Source organism: Melospiza melodia, unplaced genomic scaffold (genome assembly GCF_035770615.1).
Source record: "Melospiza melodia melodia isolate bMelMel2 unplaced genomic scaffold, bMelMel2.pri scaffold_148, whole genome shotgun sequence".
Lineage (NCBI taxonomy): Eukaryota > Metazoa > Chordata > Aves > Passeriformes > Passerellidae > Melospiza > Melospiza melodia.
This window is the reverse complement of record NW_026948512.1, coordinates 296,807-316,664: the sequence shown is the minus strand read 5'-3', so window position 1 is coordinate 316,664 and position 19,858 is coordinate 296,807. Positions and strand designations below refer to the sequence as shown.

At 60.1% G+C, this 19,858-nt stretch overlaps 1 protein-coding gene across 1 annotated transcript in view; it reads right to left on the bottom strand.

Annotated features, from left to right (window-relative positions):
• VARS2 (valyl-tRNA synthetase 2, mitochondrial) overlaps window positions 1-19,858 on the bottom strand; it is a 37,371-nt gene that overhangs the window by 15,487 nt on the left and 2,026 nt on the right. Inside the window, 17 exon segments of the mRNA XM_063182068.1 lie at window positions 336-406; window positions 1,601-1,818; window positions 3,173-3,249; window positions 4,046-4,127; window positions 6,027-6,136; window positions 7,090-7,211; window positions 8,736-8,826; window positions 9,284-9,304; window positions 9,306-9,373; window positions 9,820-9,931; window positions 11,021-11,140; window positions 12,768-12,849; window positions 13,651-13,747; window positions 14,304-14,334; window positions 15,075-15,141; window positions 17,171-17,283; window positions 19,439-19,520. Of these exon segments, the coding sequence (XP_063038138.1) occupies window positions 336-406; window positions 1,601-1,818; window positions 3,173-3,249; window positions 4,046-4,127; window positions 6,027-6,136; window positions 7,090-7,211; window positions 8,736-8,826; window positions 9,284-9,304; window positions 9,306-9,373; window positions 9,820-9,931; window positions 11,021-11,140; window positions 12,768-12,849; window positions 13,651-13,747; window positions 14,304-14,334; window positions 15,075-15,141; window positions 17,171-17,283; window positions 19,439-19,520 (1,564 nt within the window).

Here is a 19,858-nt window from a genome sequence, read left to right as displayed (position 1 = left end):
GGGACAGGGGGGACAATGGGGACATTTTGGGGACATTTGGGACAATGGGGACAGTGGGGACATTTTGGGGACATTTGGGACACTGAGCGGACATTGGGGACATTGGGGACATTGAGGGGACATTTTGGGGACATTGAGGGGACATTTTGGGGACATTTTGGGGACATTGAGAAGACATTGAAGGGACATTGGGGACATTGGGGATGTTGGGGGGACATTTGGGACAATGGGGGGACATTGAAGGGACATTGGGGACGCTGAGGGGACATTGGGGGACACTGAGGGGACATTTTGGGGACATTTTGGGGACATTTGGGGACATTTTGGGCTCTCACCTGCTCGGGCCAGCCCAGGGCGGCGAAGGGGAAGAGGGCGGAGGAGAACCAGGTGTCCAAAACGTCGGGGTCTGGGGACAGAGGTGTCCCCAAACGTCACCAAACGCCACCAAACGTCACCAAATGTCACATTTAAACCCAAAAAAAAAACCCCAAAAATCCCCCCCCCAAAAAACCCCAAAAATTCTAAAAAAATCCCCAAAAATCCCCCAAAAATTCAAAAAAAAAAAAAACCCAACCCAAAAATCCCCAAAAAACCCCAAAACCCCAAAAAAATCCCAAAAATCCCAAAAAATCCCTAAAAAACTCCAAAAAAATTCCCAAAAAATCAGAATTTCCCCCCGGATGTTTTTTGGGGACCCCTCCCCAAAACCTCACCTTGCTGCAGGTGCAGCTGCTCCGGGGGAGAAAAATTCACAATAAACAACCTCAAAAAAACCAAAAAACCCCCAAAAAACCCCAAATAAAATTAAATAAAAAAAGCTAAAAGTATTCCCAAAAAATCAGAATTTTCCCCGGATTTTTTTTGGGGACCCCTCCCCAAAATCTCACCTTGCTGCAGGTGCAGCTCCCGGGGGAGAAAAATTCACATTTAAAACTCAAAAATAACCTCAAAAAACCCAAATAAATCCTGAAAAAAATCCCAAAAAAACCCCCCAAAAATCCCCAAAAAATCAGAATTTCACCCAAATTTTTTTGGGGACCCCTCCCCAAAAATCTCACCTTGCTGCAGGTGCAGCTCCCGGGGATCAAATCCACATATAAACCCCCTAAAAAAAAACCTAAAAAATCCCCCAAAATTCCAATAAAACCCAAAAAAATCGCCAAAAATTCCCAAAAAATCAGAATTTCCCCCGGATTTTTTTGGGGCCCCCTCCCCGGGTCTCACCTTGCTGCAGGTGCAGCTGCTCCGGGGGAGAAAAATTCACATTTAAAACTCAAAAATAACCTCAAAAAACCAGAAATAAATGCTAAAAAATCCTAAAAAAATCCAAAAAAATCCGGCAAAAAACCCCAAAAAACCCCCAAAAAATCAGAATTTCCCCCTGGATGTTTTTGGGGCCCCCTGCCCAGATCTCACCTTGCTGCAGGTGCAGCTGCTCCGGGGGAGAAAAATTCACAATAAATAACCTCAAAAAAACCAAATAAATCCCCCAAAAATCCCAAAAAAACCCCAAAAAAAAATTTAAAAAAATTTTTAAAAATCCCCAAAAAATCAGAATTTCCCCCAAGTTTTTTTGGGGCCCCCTGCCCAAAAATCTCACCTTGCTGCAGGTGCAGCTCGCGGGGGCTGCAGCCCAGGGCCCCCGCGGCCGCCGCCCGCGCCTCGGCCTCGCTGCGCCCCACGAACCAGCGCCCCTCCCCCTCCCCCTCCTCGGGGGCGGGGCCGGGGGCGGGGCCGGGAGCGGGGCCGGGGGCGGGGCACACCCGGTAGGCGGGGACGCGGTGACCCCACCAGAGCTGGCGGGACAGGCACCAATCCCTGCGGGGGGGGAGGGGAAAAGGGAGGGTGGGGACACGCCCACCGATCGTGGGACACGCCCATCACTCAAGGGACACGCCCATCGTACCTGGGACACGCCCACTGCGGCCGGGACCCCCGCCCACTACAGTTGGGACACGCCCATCACAGCTGGGACACGCCCATCGCACCTGAAACGCCGCCCACTACAGGTGGGACACGCCCACCGCACCAGGGACACGCCCACCACAGCTGGGACACGCCCATTGTACCGGGGACACGCCCATCATACCTGGGACACGCCAATCATACCTGGGACACGCCCATCATACCTGGGACACGCCCATCATACCTGGGACACGCCCACCACAGCTGGGACACGCCCATTGTACCGGGGACACGCCCATCACACCTGGGACACGCCCACCGCACCTGGGACACGCCCATCGCACCTGGGACACGCCCACCACAGCTGGGACACGCCCATTGTACCGGGGACACGCCCATCACACCTGAGACCCCACTCACTACAGGTGGGACACGCCCATAACACCTCAGACCCCGCCCACCACACGTAGGGCACGCCCACAATACCCAGGACACGCCCACCGCACCTGGGACACGCCCACCACAGCTGAGACCCCGCCCACTACAGGTGGGACACGCCCACTGCAGTGAGACCCCGCCCCTCACACCTGGGACACGCCCACTGCAGTGAGACCCCGCCCCCAACACCTGGGACACGCCCACTGCAGTGAGACCCCACCCCTCACACCTGGCACACGCCCACTGCACCTGAGACCCCGCCCCTCACACCTGGGATACGCCCACTGCAGTGAGACCCCGCCCCCAATACCTGGGACACGCCCACTAATCCTGAGGTCCCGCCCCCAACACCTGGGACACGCCCACAACACTGAGACCCCGCCCACAACACCTGGGACACACCCACAACACTGAGACCCCGCCCCCAACAGACCACTCCCACCCGCTGAGACTCCTCCCCCAAACCTGAGGCCCCGCCCCAACACCTGAGGCCCCGCCCACCACACCCGAGACCACTCCTCCCGCAGCTGAGGCCCCGCCCACAATACTTGGGACACGCCCGCCACAACTGAGGCCCCACCCACAACAGCTGAGGCCCCGCCCACAACACCTGGGACACGCCCACCACACCCGATACTCCTCCCCCAAACCTGAGGCCCCACCCACAACAGCTGAGGCCCCGCCCACCACACCCGAGACGACTCCTCCCACAGCTGAGGCCCCGCCCACAATACTTGGGACACGCCTACCACAACTGAGGCCCTGCCCCCCCTTTAGCCCCGCCCCCTTGTCCGAGGCCCCGCCCCTCCCCTGAGGCCCCGCCCCTCACCCCGCGCTCTCCATCCAGCGCTTCCAGTTCTTCTCGTGGAATTTGGGCACCAGGCGGAGCCGCCCCGACTGCACCGCCTGCACGGGGGAGAGAGAGAGACCCCAAAATGCCCCAAATTCACCCCAAAATGTCCCAAATTCACCCCAAAATGCCCCAAATTCACCCCAAAATGTCCCCCAAAATGTGCCCCCAAAATGTCCCCGACTCCACCGCCTGCAAAGGGGAGAGAGAGACCCCAAAATGCCCCAAATTCACCCCAAAATGTCCCCAAAATGCCCCAAATTCACCCCAAAATGTCCCCCCCAAAATGTCCCCCAAAAATGCCCCAAATTCACCCCAAAATATCCCCCCGAAATGTCCCAAATTCACCCCAAAATGTCCCCCCAAAATGTCCCCGACGCCACCGCCTGCATGGGGGAGAGAGAGACCCCAAAATGCCCCAAATTCCCCCCAAAATGTCCCCCAAAATGTCATCCAAAGGGTCCCCCAGGTGTGTCCCCCCCCCTCACCTGCAGCGCTTCCCGGGCCATGTCCCCAGGTGTGTCACCTCCCCCAGGTGTGTCCCCAGGTGTGTCCCCAGGTGTCCCCAATGTCCCTCAGGTGTCCCCAGGTGTGCCCAGGTGTGCCCAGGTCTATCCCAGGTGTCCCCAGGTGTGTTCCCAGATGTCCCCAGGTGTGTCCCCAGGTGTGTCCCCAGGTGTGTGTCACCTCCCCCAGGTGTGTCTCCAGGTGTGTCCCCATCTCACCTGCAGCGCCTCCCGGGCCATGTCCCCAGGTGTGTCCCCAGGTGTGTCACCTCCCCCAGATGTCCCCAGGTGTGTCCCCAGGTGTGTCCCCAGGTGTGTCCCCAGGTGTGTCCCCCCCCAGTCTCACCTGCAGCGCCTCCCGGGCCATGTCCCCGCAGGTGAGGAACCACTGACGCTTCAGCAGGAACTCGACGACGTCACCGGAGCGGCTGCAGGGACAGGGGACACCTGAGGGGACACCTGGGGACACCTGAGGGACAGCTGGGCACACACCTGGGGACACCTGAGGGACATCTGGGGACACCTGGGGACACACTGGGGACACCTGGGGACACCTGGGGACACCTGAGGGACACCTGAGGGACACACCTGGGGACACCTGAGGGACATCTGGGGACACCTGAGGGACATCTGGGGACACCTGAGGGACACCTGGGCACACACCTGGGGACACCTGAGGGACATCTGGGGACACCTGGGGACACCTGAGGGACACCTGAGACACACCTGGGGACACACCTCGGCACACACCTGGGGACACCTGAGGGACACCTGAGGGACACCTGAGACACCTGGGGACACCTGAGGGACACCTGAGAGACACCTGGGCACACCTGGGCACACACCTGGGGACAGCTGGGCACACACCTGAGGGACACCTGAGGGACACCTGGGCACACACCTGAGGGACACACCTGGGGACACCTGGGGACACACCTGGGGACACCTGGGGACACCTGAGGGACACCTGGGCACACACCTGGGGACACACCTGGGGACACCTGAGGGACACCTGGGCACACCTGAGGGACACCTGGGGACACCTGAGGGACACCTGGGGACACCTGAGGGACACCTGGGCACACACCTGGGGACACCTGAGGGACACCTGGGGACACCTGGGCACACCTGGGGATACCTGGGCACACCTGGGGATACCTGGGGACAGCTGGGGGACACACCTTTGGACACCTGGGGACAGGGGACACCTGAGAGACACCTGGGGACACCTGGGGACAGGTGTGTTACCTGCAGAGGGGCAGGGTCATGGTGTGGGGTGACAATGAGGTGACAATGAGGTGACACAGGTGGCACCAGGTGAGTTACCGGCACAGGGGCAGGGCCATGGCGTGGGGTGACATTGAGGTGACAATGAGGTGACACAGGTGACACAGGTGCGTTACCTGCACAGGGGCAGGGCCATGGCGTGGGGGTATTTTGGTGACATTGAGGTGACACTGGGGACAGGTGAGGTGACATTGGGGACAGGTGAGGTGACATTGGGGACAGGTGAGGTGACACAGGTGGGTTACCTGCAGAGGGGCAGGGTCATGGCGTGGGGGTATTTTGGTGACAATGAGGTGACATTGAGGTGACACAGGTGACACAGGTGCGTTACCTGCAGAGGGGCAGGGCCATGGCGTGGGGTGACACTGAGGTGACATTGAGGTGACACTGGGGACAGGTGAGGTGACATTGGGGACAGGTGAGGTGACACCTGAGTTACCTGCAGAGGGGCAGGGTCATGGCGTGGGGGTATTTTGGTGACATTGAGGTGACACAGGTGACACAGGTGCGTTACCTGCAGAGGGGCAGGGTCATGGCGTGGGGTGACACTGAGGTGACATTGAGGTGACACTGGGGACAGGTGAGGTGACACAGGTGCGTTACCTGCAGAGGGGCAGGGTCATGGCGTGGGGGTATTTTGGTGACACTGAGGTGACACAGGTGACACAGGTGACACAGGTGCGTTACCTGCAGAGGGGCAGGGTCATGGCGTGGGGGTATTTTGGTGACATTGAGGACAGGTGAGGTGACATTGGGGACAGGTGAGGTGACACCTGTGTTACCTGCAGAGGGGCAGGGCCATGGCGTGGGGGTATTTTGGTGACACTGAGGTGACACTGAGGTGACAATGAGGTGACACAGGTGCGTTACCTGCAGAGGGGCAGGGTCATGGCGTGGGGGTATTTTGGTGACATTGAGGTGACAATGAGGTGACACAGGTGACACAGGTGCGTTACCTGCAGAGGGGCAGGGTCATGGCGTGGGGGTATTTTGGTGACAATGAGGTGACACAGGTGACACAGGTGACACAGGTGCGTTACCTGCAGAGGGGCAGGGTCATGGCGTGGTCGGTGACCGCCCGGAGCAGCCCCCGCTGTGCCAGCGCCGCCACCACCTGAGCGCGGGCCTCGAACCTGGGCACGCCCTGGGGACACACAGGGGACACGGAGGGGACACTGAGGGGACACTGGGGGGCTTGGGGACAGTGAAGGGACATTGGGGGGCTTGGGGACACGGAGGGGACACTGGGGACATTGGGGGGCTTGGGGACATTTGGGGACAACAAGGACATTTGGGGGGGATTGGGGACATTGGGGACAGGGAGGGGACATTGGGGACACTGGGGGGATTGGGGACATTGAGGGGACATTGGGGACAGGGAGGGGACATTGGAGATATTGGGGACATTGGGGGGATTGGGGACATTGGGGACACTGGGGACACTGAGGGGACATTGGGGGGCTTGGGGACATTGGGGGACATTGGGGAGATTGGGGGATTGAGGACATTGAGGACATTGGGGACATTTGGAGGGGATTGGGGACATTGGGGACAGTGAGGGAACATTGGGGACATTGGGGACAGTGGGGACATTGGGGACACTGGGGGAGATTGGGGACATTGGGGACATTGGGGACAATGAGGGGACATTGGGGAGATTGGGGACATTTGGGGACAATGAAGGGACATTGGAAGGACATTAAGGGGATTGGGGACATTGGGGGGGATCGGGGACACATTTGGGGACACTTTGGGGTCATTTTTTGGGGCCATTTGGGGACAGTTTGGGGACATTTTTGTGATCATTTTTGGGGTCGTTTTTGGGGCCATTTGGGGTCATTTTTGTGATCATTTTTGGAATCATTTTTGGGGCCATTTGGGGCCATTTTAGGGTCATTTTTGGGGTCATTTCTGGGGACAGTTTGGGGTCATTTTTGTGATCATTTTTGGGGTCATTTTTGGGGCCATTTGGGGACAGTTTGGGATCATTTTTGTGATCATTTTTGGGGCCATTTGGGGTCATTTTTGTGATCATTTTCGGGGTCATTTTTGGGCGTTGGGCCAGTTTGGGGCCGTTTTCGGGGTCGTTTCGGGCCGCTGCACGCAGCCACCCCCGCCCGGGGGACACAAGGTGCCGTCGTCGATGACCGAGAGCAGCGGCAGCGCGTGGGCCCGGGCCAGGGCCAGGTCCTGGGGGCTGTGCCCGGGGGTCACCTTGACTGCACCTGGGGACAGGGACACACCTGGGTGTCACCTGTGTCACACCTGTGTCACCTACTGTCTGCCATCTGTGAGCTATTGTCATCTATTGTCACCCACAGGGCCTGGGGACTCTGCCCGGGGGTCACCTTCACCGCACCTGGGGACGGGGACACACCTGGGTGTCACCTGTGTCACACCTGGGTCACACCTGTGTCACCTATTGTCACCTGTTTGTCACCTATTGTCACCCAGTGTCACCCACAGGGCCTGGGGGCTGTGCCCGGGGGTCACCTTGACCGCACCTGGGGACAGGGACACACCTGGGTGTCACCTGTGTCACACCTGTGTCACACCTGTGTCACACCTGTGTCACCTACTGTCTGCTATCTGTGAGTTATTGTCATCTATTGTCACCCACAGGGCCTGGGGGCTGTGCCCGGGGGTCACCTTGACCGCACCTGGGGACGGGGACACACCTGGGTCACACCTGTGTGTCACCTGTGTCACACCTGGGTCACCTATTGTCACCTGTTTGTCACCTATTGTCAGCTACTGTCACCCACAGGGCCTGGGGGCTGTGCCCGGGGGTCACCTTCACCGCACCTGGGACAGGGACACACCTGGGTCACACCTGTGTGTCACCTGTGTCACCTGTGTGTCACCTACTGTCACCTATTGTCACCCACAGGGCCTGGGGGCTGTGCCCGGGGGTCACCTTGACTGCACCTGGGGACAGGGACACACCTGGGTGTCACCTGTGTCACACCTGTGTGTCACCTGTGTCATCTACTGTCTGCTATCTGTGAGTTATTGTCATCTATTGTCACCCACAGGTCCTGGGGGCTGTGCCCGGGGGTCACCTTGACCGCACCTGGGGACAGGGACACACCTGGGTCACACCTGTGTCACACCTGTGTCACACCTGTGTGTCACCTGTGTCACCTACTGTCTGCCATCTGTGAGCTATTGTCATCTATTGTCACCCACAGGGCCTGGGGGCTGTGCCCGGGGGTCACCTTGACTGCAGCTGGGGACAGGGACACACCTGGGTGTCACCTGTGTCACACCTGTGTCACACCTGTGTCACCTGTTTGTCACCTACTGTCACCTATTGTCACCCAGTGTCACCCACAGGTCTGGGGGCTGTGCCCGGGGGTCACCTTCACCGCACCTGGGGACAGGGACACACCTGGGTCACACCTGTGTCACACCTGTGCCACACCTGTGTGTCACCTACTATCACCTACTGTCACCTGCTTGTCACCTATTGTCACCCAGTGTCACCCACAGGGCCCGGGGGTCACCTTGACCACACCTGGGGACAGGGACAGGGTCACCTGTGTCACACCTGTGTCACCTGTTGTCACCCCAGTCCTTCCCAGCCCCTTCCAGTATCCCCAAATCCCCTCCCAGTCCCCCTTTAACCCCTCCCAGTCCATCCCAGTCCATCCCAGTTCCCTCCCAATCCCCTCCCAGTCCCTCCAATCCCCTCCCAGTCCCTCCTCCCAGTCCATCCCAGTCCCTCCCAGTTTATCCCAGTTGCTCACCGGTTCCCAGCTGGGGCTGCACGCTGGGGTCGCTCACCACGGGCAGCAGGGCCCCGGTGAACGGGTGCCTCACCTGCCGGCCCTGCAGGTGCTGAGGGGGGCGTGGGCAGACCAATGAAGCCCCACCTCTCTAGGTGAAGCCCCGCCCATCCCAATGAAGCCCTGCCCCCTGGTTAAGCCCCGCCCCAGGTGAAGCCCCGCCCCCGTTTAAGCCCCACCCATCACAATGAAGCCCCGCCCCTCCAGATGAAGCCCCGCCCATCCCAGGTAAAGCCCCACCCATCCCAGGTTAAGCCCCGCCCCTCCCCAGGTACCGTGGGTCCTGTGGGGGCACGGCCACGGCCCCAATGAAGCCCCGCCCATCCCAGTGAAGCCCCGCCCCTCCGGTTAAGCCCCGCCCCTCACCGGGTAGCGCGGGTCCCGCGGGTGCACGGCCACGGCCCCAATGAAGCCCCACCCATCCCAGGTTAAGCCCCGCCCATCCCAGGTTAAGCCCCGCCCATCCCAGGTTAAGCCCCGCCCTTCCCAGGCTAAGCCCCGCCCCTCACCAGGTATCGCGGGTCCCGCGGTGTGCACGGCCACGGCCACGTCCCCAAAGAGCGTCTCAGGGCGGGTGGTGGCCACGGGGACCTCCAGCCCTGGGGACACCGCGGGGACACATTGGGGACACCGTCAGGGACAGCGGGGACATTGGGGACACATGTCCCCAGTGTCCCCAGTGCCACCCTCAGTGTCCCCAGTGCCACCCTCAGTGTCCCCATTGTCCCCAGTGCCACCCTCAGTGTCCCCAAATGTCCCCCTCAGTGTCCCCAGTGCCACCCTCAGTGTCCCCAATGTCCCCAGTGCCACCCCCAGTGCCACCCTCATTGTCCCCATTGTCCCCAGTGCCACCCTCAGTGTCCCCAGTGCCACCCTCAGTGTCCCCATTGTCCCCAGTGCCACCCTCAGTGCCACCCTGGCTGTCCCCAGTGCCACCCTCAGTGTCCCCAGTGCCACCCTCAATGTCCCCAATGCCACCCTCAATGTCCCCAAATGTCCCCCTCAGTGTCCCCATTGTCCCCATTGTCCCCCCAGTGCCACCCACCGTCGTCGCCCTCCACGGGGTAGGCGAAGGTGACGAGGACGCCGAAGGTGACGGGGTGGGGACAGTTGGGGACACTCAGCGCCGTGGGGCCCTGCAGGACACGGGGCTCCACCTGCGGGGACAGCGGGGACAGCGGGGACATTGGGGACAGTGGGGACATTGGGGACAGCGGGGGGATTGGGGACATTGGGGGGATTGGGGACATTGGGGACAGTGGGGACATTGGGGACATTGGGGACAGCAGGGACATTGGGGACACTGAGGGGACATTGGGGGGATTGGGGACATTTGGGGACATTGGGGACACTGGGGGGACATTGAGGACACCCTTGGGGACATTGGGGGCATTGGGGGGATTGGGGGACATTGGGGGACATTTGGGGGACATTGAGGACACCCTTGGGGACATTGGGGGACATTGGGGACACTGGGGGGATTGGGGACATTGGGGACACTGGGGATATTGAGGACACTCTTGGGGACACTGGGGACATTGGGGACACCCTTGGGGATATTGGGGGACATTGGGGACATTCAGGACACCATTTTGGGGACATTGGGGGACACTGGGGACATTGGGGACATTGGGGACACCCTTGGGGACATTCAGGACACCATTTTGGGGACATTGGGGACATTGGGGCCACCTCGACGTCGGCCAGCGCCGATCGGAGGGCGCAGCTCCAGCTCACACTGGGGACATTGGGGACATTTGGGGACATTGGAGGACACTGGGGACATTGGGGACACCCTTGGGGACATCCAGGACACCATTTTGGGGACATTTGGGGACATTTGGTGACATTTAGGGACATTTGGGGACACATTTGGGGACACATTTGGGGACATTTGGGGCCACCTCAACATCGGCCAGCGCCGATCGGAGGGCGCAGCTCCAGCTCACACTGGGGACATTGGGGACATTTGGGGACATTGGGGGACACTGGGGACATTGGGGACATTGGGGACACCCTTGGGGACATTCAGGACACCATTTTGGGGACATTTGGGGACATTGGGGCCACCTCTATGTCGGCCAGCGCCGATCGGAGGGCGCAGCTCCAGCTCACACTGGGGACATTGGGGACGTTTGGGGACATTGGGGGACACTGGGGACATTGGGGACACCCTTGGGGACATTCAGGACACCATTTTGGGGACATTTAGGGACATTTGGGGACATTGGGGACATTGGGGCCACCTCTATGTCGGCCAGCGCCGATCGGAGGGCGCAGCTCCAGCTCACGGCCCTCAGGTCCCGGCGGATCAGCCCGGCCTCGAAGAGACGCACGAAGGCCTCGGTGACAGCGCGGGAGAAACCCTGGGGACAGCAAGGGACACTCTGGGGACACTCTGGGGACACGCGGGGACACTCTGGGGACACGCGGGGACACTCTGGGGACACTCTGGGGACAGGTCAGGGAGGTTTGGGGACACTTTGGGGACGCTTCAGGGAGGTTTGGGGACACTTGGGGACAGGCTGAGGACACTCAGGGCACAACGGGGACAGGACGGGGACACTTTGGGGACAGTTCATGGAGGTTTGGGGACGCTTTGGGGACATTTCATGGAGGTTTGGGGACACTTTGGGGACATTTCAGGGAGGTTTGGGGACACTTTGGGGACAGCTTGGGGATGGTACGGGGCAGTTCAGGGAGGTTTGGGGACACTTGGGGACAGCAAGGGGCACTTTGGGGACACTTTGGGGACACTTTGGGGACAGTTCATGGAGGTTTGGGGACACTCTGGGGACAGTCCAGGGGAGTTGGGGACAGTTTAGGGCACTCTGGGGACGGCAAGGGACACTTTGGGGACACGTGGGGACACTTTGGGGACACTTTGGGGACAGGTCAGGGAGGTTTGGGAACAGGTCAGGGAGGTTTGGGGACACTTGGGGACAGTTTGGGGATGGTACGGGCGAGTTTGGGAGGCCTGGGGACACTTGGGGATACTTTGGGGACACTTGGGGACACTTTGGGGACACTTGGGGACACGTTGGGAACGCTTTGGGGACATTTTGGGGAGATTTCACGGAGGTTTGGGGATGGTTCGGGGACAGGTCAGGGAGGTTTGGGGACATTTGGGGACAGTTTGGGGATGGTACGGGGCAGTTCGGGAGGCCTGGGACACTTGGGGACAGCAAGGGCACTTTGGGGACACTTTGGGGACACTTTGGGGACAGTTCATGGAGGTTTGGGGACACTCTGGGGACAGTCCAGGGGAGCTGGGGACAGTTTGGGGAGTTTGGGGAGGTCTGGGGCACTCTGGGGACGGCAAGGGACACTTTGGGACACTGGGGACAGTTCAGGGAGGTTTGGGGACAGTTTGGGGAGGTTTGGGGACGGTTCGGAGACGGTTTGGGGACACTTGGGGACAGCAAGGGGCACTTTGGGGACTCTTTGGGGACACTTTGGGGTACGTGGGGACACTTTGGGGACAGTTCATGGAGGTTTGGGGACACTTAGGGAGTTTAGGGAGGTCTGGGGCACTCTGGGACAGCAAGGGACACTTGGGGACACTTGGGGACACTTTGGGGACACTTGGGGACATTTCAGGGAGGCTTGGGGACAGTTTGGGGACATTTGGGGACAGTTCAGGGAGGCTTGGGGACAGCACAGCGACAGTTCAGGAGAGTTGGGGACAAGTTTGGGGGACTTCAGGGGAGTTGGGGACACTTGGGGACAGCAAGGGACATTTGGGGACACTTTGGGGACAGGCCGGGGATACTTGGGGACACTTTGGGGACACTTCAGGAGGTTTGGGGACACTTGGGGACAGGCTGAGGACACTCAGGGCACAACGGGGACAGGACGGGGACACTTTGGGGACAGCTCAGGGAGGGTTGGGGACATTTTGGGGAGTTTGGGGAGGTCTGGGGCACTCTGGGGACGGTTTGGTGACACTCTGGTGACATTTGGTGACATTTGGGGACGCGCGGTGGCACTCACGGGGTCCATGGTGAAGGCGCAGCGGCTCCAGTCCAGCGAGGCCCCGAGCGCCCGCAGCTGCTGCAGGATCTGCTGCCCGTGCCTGGGGGACAGCGTTGGGGACATTGGGGACATTGGGGGGACATTGGGGACATTGGGGACATTGAGGGGACATTGGGGACATTGGGGACATTGAGGGGACATTGGGGACATTGGGGACGTCGGGGACAGCGTGGGGACATTGGGGATGTTAGGGACGTTGGGGACGTTGGGGACGTTGGGGATGTTGAGGACATTGGGGATGTTGGGGACATTGGGGATGTTGGGGACATCCCGCGGGTGTCACCAATGTCCCCAACGGTGTCCCCAGGGGTGTCCCCAGGGGTGTCCCCAATGTCCCCCCAATGTCCCCAATGTCCCCAGTCCCCCCAAATGTCCCCAATCCCCCAATGTCCCCAGTCCCCCCACTGTCCCCAATGTCCCCAATCCCCCCACTGTCCCCAATGTCCCCAGTGTCCCCAATCCCCCCAATCCCCCCAATGTCCCCCTGTCCCCCTGTCTGTCCCCAATGTCCCCCCGTCCCCAATGTCCCCAATGTCCCAAATCCCCCCTGTCCCCAATCCCGCCCCTGTCCCCAATGTGTCCCCAATGTGTCCCCACTGTCCCCCTGTCCCCTGTCCGTCCCCCTGTCCGTCCCCAACGTCCCCCCGTCCATCCCCCTGTCCGTCCCCAATGTCCCCCTGTCCGTCCCCCTGTCCGTCCCCCTGTCCGTCCCCACTGTCCCCCTGTCTGTTCCCCTGTCTGTCCCCCTGTCCGTTCCCCAATGTCCCCCCTGTCCGTCCCCCTGTCCGTCCGTCCCCACCGTCCGTCCCCCTGTCCGTCTGTCCCCCTGTCCGTCCCTCACCGCTCCGTCCAGCCCCAGACCTCGCGCAGGAACCGATCCCGGCCCAGCTCCTGCCGGCGGCACCCGCGGTGCTGCACAGCCAGCGCTCCACCACGGCCTGGGGACAGTGGGGACATTGGGGACATTGGGGACATTGGGGACACATTGGGGACATTGGGACAGCCCGCGGTGCTGCCACAGCCAGCGCTCCACCACGGCCTGGGGACACAGTGGGACATTGGGGACACATTGGGGACATTGGGGACACTGAGGGGACATTGGGACACTGAGGGGACATTGGGGACAGCCCGCGGTGCTGCCACAGCCAGCGCTCCACCACGGCCTGGGGACAGTGGGGACATTGGGGACACATTGGGGACACTGAGGGGACATTGGGGACATTGGGGACAGCCCGCGGTGCTGCCACAGCCAGCGCTCCACCACGGCCTGGGGACACATTGGGGACAGTGGGGACATTGGGAACACATTGGGGACATTGGGGACACTGGGGACACATTGGGGACATTGGGGACATTGGGGACATTGGGACACATTGGGGACATTGGGGACATTGGGGACATTGGGACACATTGGGGACATTGGGGACACACTGGGGACATTGGGGACACATTGGGGACATTGGGGACACACTGGGGACATTGGGGACAGCCCGCGGTGCTGCCACAGCCAGCGCTCCACCACGGCCTGGGGACAGTGGGGACATTGGGGACACTGAGGGGACATTGGGGACACATTGGGGACATTGGGGACATTGGGGACACACTGGGGACATTGGGGACACATTGGGGACATTGGGGACAGCCCGTGGTGCTGCCACAGCCAGCGCTCCACCACGGCCTGGGGACACAGTGGGGACATTGGGGACACTGAGGGGACATTGGGGACACATTGGGGACACATTGGGGACATTGGGGACAGCCCGCGGTGCTGCCACAGCCAGTGCTCCACCACGGCCTGGGGACACAGTGGGGACACATTGGGGACATTGGGGACACTGAGGGGACATTGGGGACATTGGGGACACTAGGGACACAGTGGGGACATCATTGGGGACATTGGGGACAGTGGGGACATTTGGGACACTGGGGACACATTGGGGACATTGGGGACACATTGGGGACATTGGGGACATTGGGGACAATGGGGACACATTGGGGACAGTGGCGACACATTGGGGACATCATTGGGGACAATGGGGACATTGGGGAGACATTGGGGACACCGAGGGGACATTGGGGACATTGGGGACATTGGGGACACAGTGGGGACATTGGGGGGATTGGGGACAGTTTGGGGACATTTTTGGGACATTTGGGGACACACCTGGGTGGCGATGCCAGCATGGGGACGCTCAGAAGGGGATCTGGGGACATTTGGGGATATTTGGGACATTTTAGGACATTTGGGGACATTTGGGGACACACCTGGGTGGCGATGCCAGCGTGGTCGGTGCCCGGCACCCACAGGACGTCCCAGCCCTGCATCCTCCTCCTGCGCCCAAAAAAACCCCAAAATCATCCTGAAACCACCCCAAAAACAACCCAGGAACCCCCAAAAATCCCCAGAGCCCCTAAGAATCCACCAACCCCCCCGAAACACCCAAAATCCCCCGAAAATCCCCCAAAATCCCCAAACCCCCCCCATAACTCCCAAAATCTCCCCAAACCCCACTCAAACCCCCCAAATCCCACTCAGACTGCCCCAAATCCCCCCAAACCCCACTCAAAGCCCCCCAAACCCACCTCAAATCCCCCCCAGACCCCCCAAAATCCCCCCCAGACCCCCCAAAATGCCCCTCAAATCCCCCCCAGACCCCCAAAATCCCCTAAACCCCCCCCCAGATCCCACTCAAACCCCCCAAACTCCCCCCCAGACCACCCAAAATGCCCCCAAACCCCCCCCAGACCCCCAAAACCCCCCCAGACCCCCCAAAATGCCCCCCAGACCCCCCAAATCCCCCTTAAATCCCCCCAGACCCCCCAAAATCCCCCCAAACCCCACTCAAACCCCCCCAAACTCACAACAAATTCCCCCCAGACCCCCCAAATCCCACCCAAATCCCCCCCAGACCCCCCAAACCCCTCTCAAGTCCCCCCAAACTCACCCCAAACCCCCACACAAACACCCCAGACCCCCCAAAATCCCCCCAAATCCCCTCCAGACCCCCCAAAATCCCCCCCGACCCCCCAAACCTCCCCCAGATCCCACTCAAACCCCCAAACCCCCCCCAGACCACCCAAAATGCCCCCCAGACCCCCACTCAAAGCCCCCCAAACCCCACTCAAACTCCCCCAAACCCCCCCAAAGTCCCCCCAGACCCCTCCCAGACCCCCCAAAATCCCCCCAAACCCCCACTCAAACTCCCCAAAATCCCCCAAATCCCACCCAAATCCTCCCAGACCCCCCAAAATCCCCCAGACCCCCCAAACCCCACTCAAACCCCCCCCAACTCACCCCAAATCCCCCCCGACCCCCCAAATCCTACTCAGACTGCTCCAAATCCCCCCTAAATCCACCCCAAATTCACCCAAACTCCCACTCAAACTCCCCCAAATCCCCCCAGACCCCCCAAACCCCCAAAATCCCCCCCAGACCCCCCAAATCACCCCAAATCCCTAAAAACGCCCCAAATCCCCCAGACCCCCCCCAAAATCCCCCAAACTCCCCCCAGACCCCCCAAACCCCCCAAAATGCCCCCCCAGACCCCCAAACCCCCCAAGACCCCCCAAAATCCCCCAAACCCCCACTCAAACCCCCAAATCCCACTCAGACTGCCCCAAATCCCCCAAACTCCCACTCAAACCCCCCCAAACTCACCCCAAACCCTCCCCAGACCCCCAAGTCCTCCCAGACCCCCCAAAATCCCCCCAAATCCCACTCAAACTCCTCCAAACCCACCCCAAATCCCCCCCAGACCCCCCAAAATCCCCTCAAAACCCCCAAAATCTCCCCAAATGCCACTCAAACTCCCCCAAACTCACCCCAATTCCCCCCAAACCCGCCCCAAATGCTCCCAGACCCCCCAAAATCCCCCCCAGACCCCCCAAATCACCCCCAAATCCCCCCAGACCCCCCAAAATCCCTAAAAATGCCCCAAATCCCACCCAAGCCCCCCCCAAATCCCCTAAATCCCACCCAAATCCCCCAGACCCCACAAAACCCCCCGAAACCCCCACTCAAACCCTCCCAAACTCACGCTAAACCCCCCAGACCCCCCAAAATCTCCTCAAACTCCCCCAAACTGACCCCAAATCCCCCCAGACCCCCCAAAATCCCCCCAAATCCCCTCAAATCCCCCCCAGATCCCCTAAAATCTCCCCCAGACCCCCAAAATCCCCCAACCCCCCCCGACCCCCCAAAACCCCAAAATGTCCCCCAGACCCCCAAGTCCCCCTTAAATCCCCCCAGACCCCCCAAAATCCCCCAAACCCCACTCAAACCCCCCCAAACTCACCCAAATCCCCCTAAACCCACCCCAAACCCCCCCAGACCCCCCAAAATCCCCCCCAGCCCCCGGTACCATCTGGCCAGCGCGTCCTGCAGGCTGACGCCCAGGGCGTGGCCCAGGTGCAGCGACCCCGTCACGTTGGGGGGGGGCAGCACCAGGCTCAGCACCGGGGACCCCCCCGAAACCTGGGGAGGGGGCACACAGGGGTGGCTGGGACCCCCGGGTGGGTCTGAATCCCCCCCAGGTGTGTTTTGGGGTCCCCCAGGCGGATTTTGGGGTTCCCAGGTGGATTTTGGGGTTCCCAGGTGTGTTTTCAACCCCCCCCAGGTGAATTTTGGCAGCCCCCGGGTGGGTCTGAATCCCTCTCCAGATGATTTTGGGGTCCCCCAGGTGAATTTGGGGATCCCCAGGTGTGTTTTGACCCCCCCCAAGGTGAATGTGGGGGTCCCCAGGTGTGTTTTGGGGTTCCCCAGGTGAATTTGGGGGTCCCCAGGTGTGTTTTGAACCCCCCCAGGGAAATTTTGGGGCCCCCCCAGGTGAATTTGGGGGTCCCCAGGTGGATTTTTGGGGTTCCCAGGTGATTTTTGGGGTTCCCAGGTGATTTTTGGGGCTCCCCCAGGTGATTTTTGGGGTCCCCAGGTGGATTTTGGGGTTCCCCAGGTGGATTTTGGGGTTCCCAGGTGATTTTTGGGCTCCCCAGGTGTGTTTTGAACCCTCCCCAGGTGATTTTTGGGGTTCCCAGGTGGATTTTGGGTTCCCAGGTGATTTTGGGGTTCCCAGGTGAATTTTGGGGTTCCCCAGGTGTGTTTTGACCCCCCCCAAGGTGAATTTGGGGGTCCCCAGGTGTGTTTTGAACCCCCCCCCAGGTGGATTTTGGGGTTCCCCAGCTGATTTTTGGGGTTCCCAGGTGAATTTTGGGTTCCCCAGGTGTGTTTTGACCCCCCCCCAGGTGAATTTGGGGGTCCCCAGGTGTGTTTTGAACCCCCCCCAGGGAAATTTTGGGACCCCCCCAGGTGAATTTGGGGCTCCCCAGGTGGATTTGGGGTTCCCCAGGTGTGTGTTTTGGGGACTCTCAGGTGGGTTTTGAACCCCCCCCAGGTGGATTTTGGGGTCCCCCAGGTGAATTTTGGGGTTCCCCAGGTGTGTTTTGACCCCCCCCAAGGTGAATGTGGGGCTCCCCAGGTGTGTTTGAACCCCCCCAGGTGAATTTTGGGGTTCCCAGGTGAATTTTGTGGTTCCCCAGGTGTGTTTTGAACCCTCCCCCAGGTGATTTTTGGGCTCCCCAGGTGTGTTTTGAACCACCCAGATGATTTTTGGGGTTCCCAGGTGGATTTTGGGGTCCCCAGGTGTGTTTTGAACCCCCCTCCAGGTGATTTTTGGGGTCCCCAGGTGAATTTTAGGGTTCCCCAGATGTGTTTTGGGGCTCCCCAGGTGTGTTTTGAACCCCCCCCAGGTGAATTTTGGGGTCCCCAGGTGTGTTTTGAACCCCCCCAGGTGATTTTTGGGGTTCCCAGGTGGATTTTGGGGTCCCCAGGTGTGTTTTGAACCCCCCCCAGGTGATTTTTGGGGTTCCCAGGTGATTTTTGGGCTCCCCAGGTGTGTTTTGAACCCTCCCCAGGTGATTTTTGGGGTTCCAGGTGGATTTTTAGGGTTCCCAGGTGATTTTTGGGGTTCCCAGGTGGATTTTGGGGGTCCCAGGTGGATTTTGGGGTTCCCAGGTGATTTTTGGGCTCCCCAGGTGTGTTTTGAACCCCCCCCAGGTGAATTTTGGGGTCCCCAGGTGTGTCTGAACCCCCCCCAGGGGATTTTTGGGGTTCCCAGGTGGATTTTTGGGGTTCCCAGGTGATTTTTGGGGTTCCCAGGTGAATTTTGGGTTCCCAGGTGATTTTGGGCTCCCCAGGTGTGTTTTTAACCCTCCCCAGGTGATTTTTGGGGTTCCCAGGTGGATTTTTGGGTTCCCGGGTGTGTTTTGGGGTTCCCAGGTGATTTTTGGGCTCCCCAGGTGTGTTTTGAACCCTCCCCAGGTGATTTTTGGGGTTCCCAGGTGGATTTTGGGGTTCCCAGGTGGATTTTTGGGGTTCCCAGGTGGATTTTTGGGGTCCCAGGTGGATTTGGGGCTCCCCAGGTGATTTTTGGGGTTCCCAGGTGGATTTTTGGGGTTCCCAGGTGATTTTTGGGGCTCCCCAGGTGATTTTTGGGCTCCCCAGGTGTGTTTTGAACCCTCCCCAGGTGATTTTTGGGGTTCCCAGGTGGATTTTGGGGTTCCCCCGGTGATTTTTTGGGGTTCCCCCGGTGATTTTTGGGGTTCCCGGGTGTGTTTTGGGGTCCCCCCTGACTCACCTGCCCAGGTGCGCTGGGGCTGAAGACCCCTCCCCTCTCCCACCACTGGTACCAGGCGGCCTCGACGTAGCGGGGGCTGTACCTGGGGGGCAGGGGCACGCCCGTGGCTGTGGCCCCCCAAAAAAAATGGCACCTCAGGGGGTGGCACCCCAAAAATCCCAAAATCACCCCCAAAAATCCTGAAATTCCACAAAAAAATCCGCTCAAAATTCATCAAAATCACCCAAAATTCACCAAAACCACCCCAAACTCAGGGCTGTACCTAGGGGGAGGGGCACGCCCGTGGCTGTGGCCCCCCAAAAAAATGGCACCTCAGGGGGGTGGCACCCCAAAATCCCAAAATTCCACCCAAAAATCCTGAAATTCCACCAAAAATACCAAAAAATCCGCTCAAAATTCGCCCAAAATTCACCAAAACCA